At 49.0% G+C, this 3958-nt stretch overlaps 1 protein-coding gene across 1 annotated transcript in view; it reads right to left on the bottom strand.

The window, feature by feature from the left end:
* LOC109912768 (potassium intermediate/small conductance calcium-activated channel, subfamily N, member 3) overlaps positions 1–1639 on the bottom strand; it is a 72083-nt gene extending 70444 nt beyond the window's left edge. The window contains exon 1 of the mRNA XM_048620452.1: positions 726–1639. Coding sequence (XP_048476409.1) covers positions 726–1478 — 753 coding nt within the window. The 5' untranslated portion in view covers positions 1479–1639. The remainder of the gene's footprint in view (positions 1–725) is intronic.
* Positions 1640–3958: the final 2319 nt, after the last annotated feature.

The raw sequence follows: 3958 nt of genomic DNA on the forward strand, positions 1-3958 counted from the left end.
ACACACACACACACATGCAATCTCCCAGTCTCACACACGCAAACGCAATCTCCCAGTCTCACACACACTCACGCAATCTCCCAGTCTCACACACACAAATGCATTCTCCCAGTCACACACACACTCACGCAGTCTCCCAGTCACAAACACACACACACAAACGCATTCCCCCAGTCACACACACACACAAACGCATTCCCCCAGTCACATACCCACACACAAACGCATTCTCCCAGTCACACACACACAAACGCAGTTCCCAGTCACATACAAACATGCAAATGCAGTCTCCCTCAGTCTCTTAGTCACACACACACAAACCAAGTCTCCCTCTGTCTCTCAGTCACACACATACAAACCCAGTCTCTCTGTTACAAATGCATTCTTTCTCAGTTTCTCAGTTACACACAGTGTCTCTCAGTTACACATAGAAACAGTCTCTCCGTCACACACACAACCAGTCTCTCAATCACACTGTCACACAGAGACACTCTCAGAATCAGTCCCTCCCTCACACACACACTAATACACCTTCACAGTCTCTCTGATACAACGGTCTCTCAACCACACACATTTGCACAGTCTCTCTCAAGCACTCTGAGTCACACAGTCTCAATCACACAATCACACAGGCTGACACACACCGACCCTCTCTCTCTCTCTCTGTGACACACACATTCATACAGTCTGCCTCACACACAGACAAAAGGCAGCCTGGCACCCACCTTGGTGTAGATGCCCCAAGACAGCTCGGTTTCGATCACCATGACAACGATGCCAAACATGCCGAAGATGAGCGCGTAGTCACTGAGCCTTTTCCTCTTCTCGAACAGAGCCCTGCGGTGACCCAGCTTGTAGCCGATGTTCTGGTTCTTCCTCTTGTTGCCGCCTTTGGTGCCCCCGGGGCCGCTGGTGCCAGTGGAGCCGGTGCTGGGGTAAACTGGATGCTTCTGGTGACAGTAAAGGAATTGCTGCTGATCCTGTTCCTGCTCCCGGCAGGAGATGACTATCTCGGGCGTGTTGGCCAGCCGCTGGTGATGCTGTTGGCAGCCGAATAGCTGCAGCGGCTGCGAGTCTGGCTCGGGGGGCTCAATCAGGTTCCGCTTGGAGGTGCTGAGGCTGCTCAGGGGCTTCACCACGCCGCCGTTATACTTACAGCTGCTCATGGCGATCTCGGTGAACGGGTTACTGTCCCTGCGGTGGACCAGGGGGCTAGCCTGGCGGTGTTTACCCCCCGAGGAAGGAGCGGCTCCCAGATGGTCATCCAGGTACAGGAGACTGCCAGGTCGGGAGCTGGGTGCCTGCAGGTGCCCTGGAGCAGCCCTGAACACCGGGGAGCTGGAGGCCAGCAGCTTGGGTAAAAGCTGGGGCTGCTCCTCACCTCTGCCTGCGGTTGCCGGAGACTGACATTTCAGCGGCTCTTCCTCCAGATCCCCTACCCCAGAGTCATGGCAGTGTCCGGCCTGGGAGGCTTCCATCGCCTTTCCCTGGAAAAGTCCAGCAGGAGAGCAGCCCGGGCTCTCCAGCTTGAAGAGGAGCTCCAGCCCTCAGCCTTGACCCAGGTCACTCTCTCTCTCACTCTCTCTCTCTCTCTCTCACACACACTCTCTCTCTCACACTCTCTCTCATACACACACACTCTCTCTCTCTCTCCCCCACACACACTCTCTCTCATACACATACACTCTCTCTCTCACACACACTCTCTCTCTCACACACACACACACTCTCTCTCTCACACACACACACACAACGCAGGGTCTGGTCGTGCACAGGGCACTGCCTTCAGGTGAAACTGGAATTCTCCCTCCAGCCCCTCAGTCTCTCTTCCCCACTGACGGATGTGGCCGCACATTCCCCATGGAGATCCCAATGCCCTCTGACCGCCTCCTGCTGCTACTGTCCCCATCCATCCATCCGTCCGTCTCCACCTGAGCTCCAGCAATCTCTGCTTTTCCGGGCCAGCCCTCTCCTCCCTCCCAGCGCCTTCCCCCTTCACCCCGGGCTCCGCCTTCCTCTTCCCATTCGCTCACAGAAACCTCCCATTCTCCGTCCTTCCTTCTCCACCCGTCGTCCACTCTCCTCCCTCCTCTTCCCTCCCTCCCACCCCCCTGTCCACAGGGGCTGTCTGGGACTTTCAGAAACCTATAAACACACATGCAAACTCTACTCCTAAAGTAAAGCTCTCTCTACACCGTCCCCCCATCAAACACTCCTCAGGGACAGCACGGGGTTAGATACAGGGTAAAGCTCCCTCAGCACTGTCCCCCGCATCAAACACTCCCAGGGACAGGGATAGCACGGGGTTAGGTACAGAGTAAAGCTCCGTCTACACTGTCCCCCCCATCAAACACTCCCAGGGCACGGGGTTAGATACAGAGTAAAGATTCCTCTACACTGTCCCCCAAATCAAACACTCCCAGGGATTGTGACAGCACAGGGTTAGATACAGAGTAAAGCTCCCTCCACACTGTCCCCCAAATCAAACACTCCCAGGGCAGGGACAGCACAGGGTTAGATATAGAGTAAAAATCCCTCTACGCTGTCCCCTCATCAAACATTCCCAGGGCAGGAACAGCACGGGGTTAGATACAGAGTAAGGCTCTCTCTACACTGTCCCCCTCACACACTCCCAGGGCAGGGACAGCACAGGGTTAGATATAGAGTAAAGCTCTCTCTACACTGTCCCCCTCACACACTCCCAGGACTGGGACAGAGTACATAGTAAAACTCCCGCACCTCGTCCACAACAAATGCTCGCACGGTGCGGACAGGTACAGCATGGTTCGACACAGAATTGAAGCTCCCTCTAGTGTTTAAACGAGAAAGGCCTTAAAACTGTCTTCATCAAACTCTCTGAGGCTATGGACAGCACAGGATAAGACACAAGAGTAAGTTCCCTTTCCTCGTTTGAACCGAAAGTAACGCTCCCTTTATTTCTTTTGAAAGAGCCCCAGATGGGGCACTGTATCAAATATAAATCAACACCTGACAGAAACGTATGGAAAGCAAACAGAAAAGTCCAAAATCAAAATATTCCTGTCTGGGCAGAAAATGCACACCAGCCTATGGTGCCTACTGATCATTAAAAATAGTACATATATTATATTAAATACATTGTTCTGTGTAACTGTGTATAATATTTCAGTGTACATTAAATACACTGTCCTGTGAAAATGCATATGACATTTCAGTGTATATTAAATATCACTGTCCTGTGTAAATGTGTATAATATTTCAGTGTATATTAATAACACTTTCCCATGTAACTGTATATAATATTTTAGTGTGTATTAAATAACACGTTCCTGTTTAACTGTGATTAATATTTCAGCATATATTAAATAACATTGCCCTATGTAACTGCATATAATATTTCAGTGCATATTACAAAACACTGTCCTGTGTAACTGTGTATAATATTTCAGTGTATATTAAATAACTGTGTCCTGTGTAAGCATTTATAATATTTCAGCATATATTAAATGTGTATAACGTTAATAACAATGTCCTGTGTAACTGTGTATAACATTTCAGTTTACATCAAATAACACTGTTCTGTGTAACTGTGCATGATATTTCAGTGTATATTAAGTAGCAGTGACCTGTGTAACTGTGTATATTATTTCAGTTCAGATTAAATAACACTATCCTGTGTAACTGTGTATAACATTTCAGTTTACATTAAATAACACTGTTCTATGTAACTGTGTATAATATTTCAGCGTATATTAAGTAACACTGTCATGTGTAACCAGGTTCAATATCTCAGTGGATATTATATAGCACCCTCCTGTGTTCTGAAGTTCTGAAGAAGTCTCTCATGGGACTTGAAATGTAAACTCTGTTTCTGTCGCCACAGATGCTGCCAGTGTACTGGGTTTGTCCACATTTTCTGTGTTTGTTTGGGTCATTTCTTTATTCCTTTATGCTGATGAAACATGTAAGTGCCCCCTTC

This window comes from Rhincodon typus, chromosome 46, assembly GCF_021869965.1.
Source record: "Rhincodon typus isolate 14 chromosome 46, sRhiTyp1.1, whole genome shotgun sequence".
NCBI lineage: Eukaryota > Metazoa > Chordata > Chondrichthyes > Orectolobiformes > Rhincodontidae > Rhincodon > Rhincodon typus.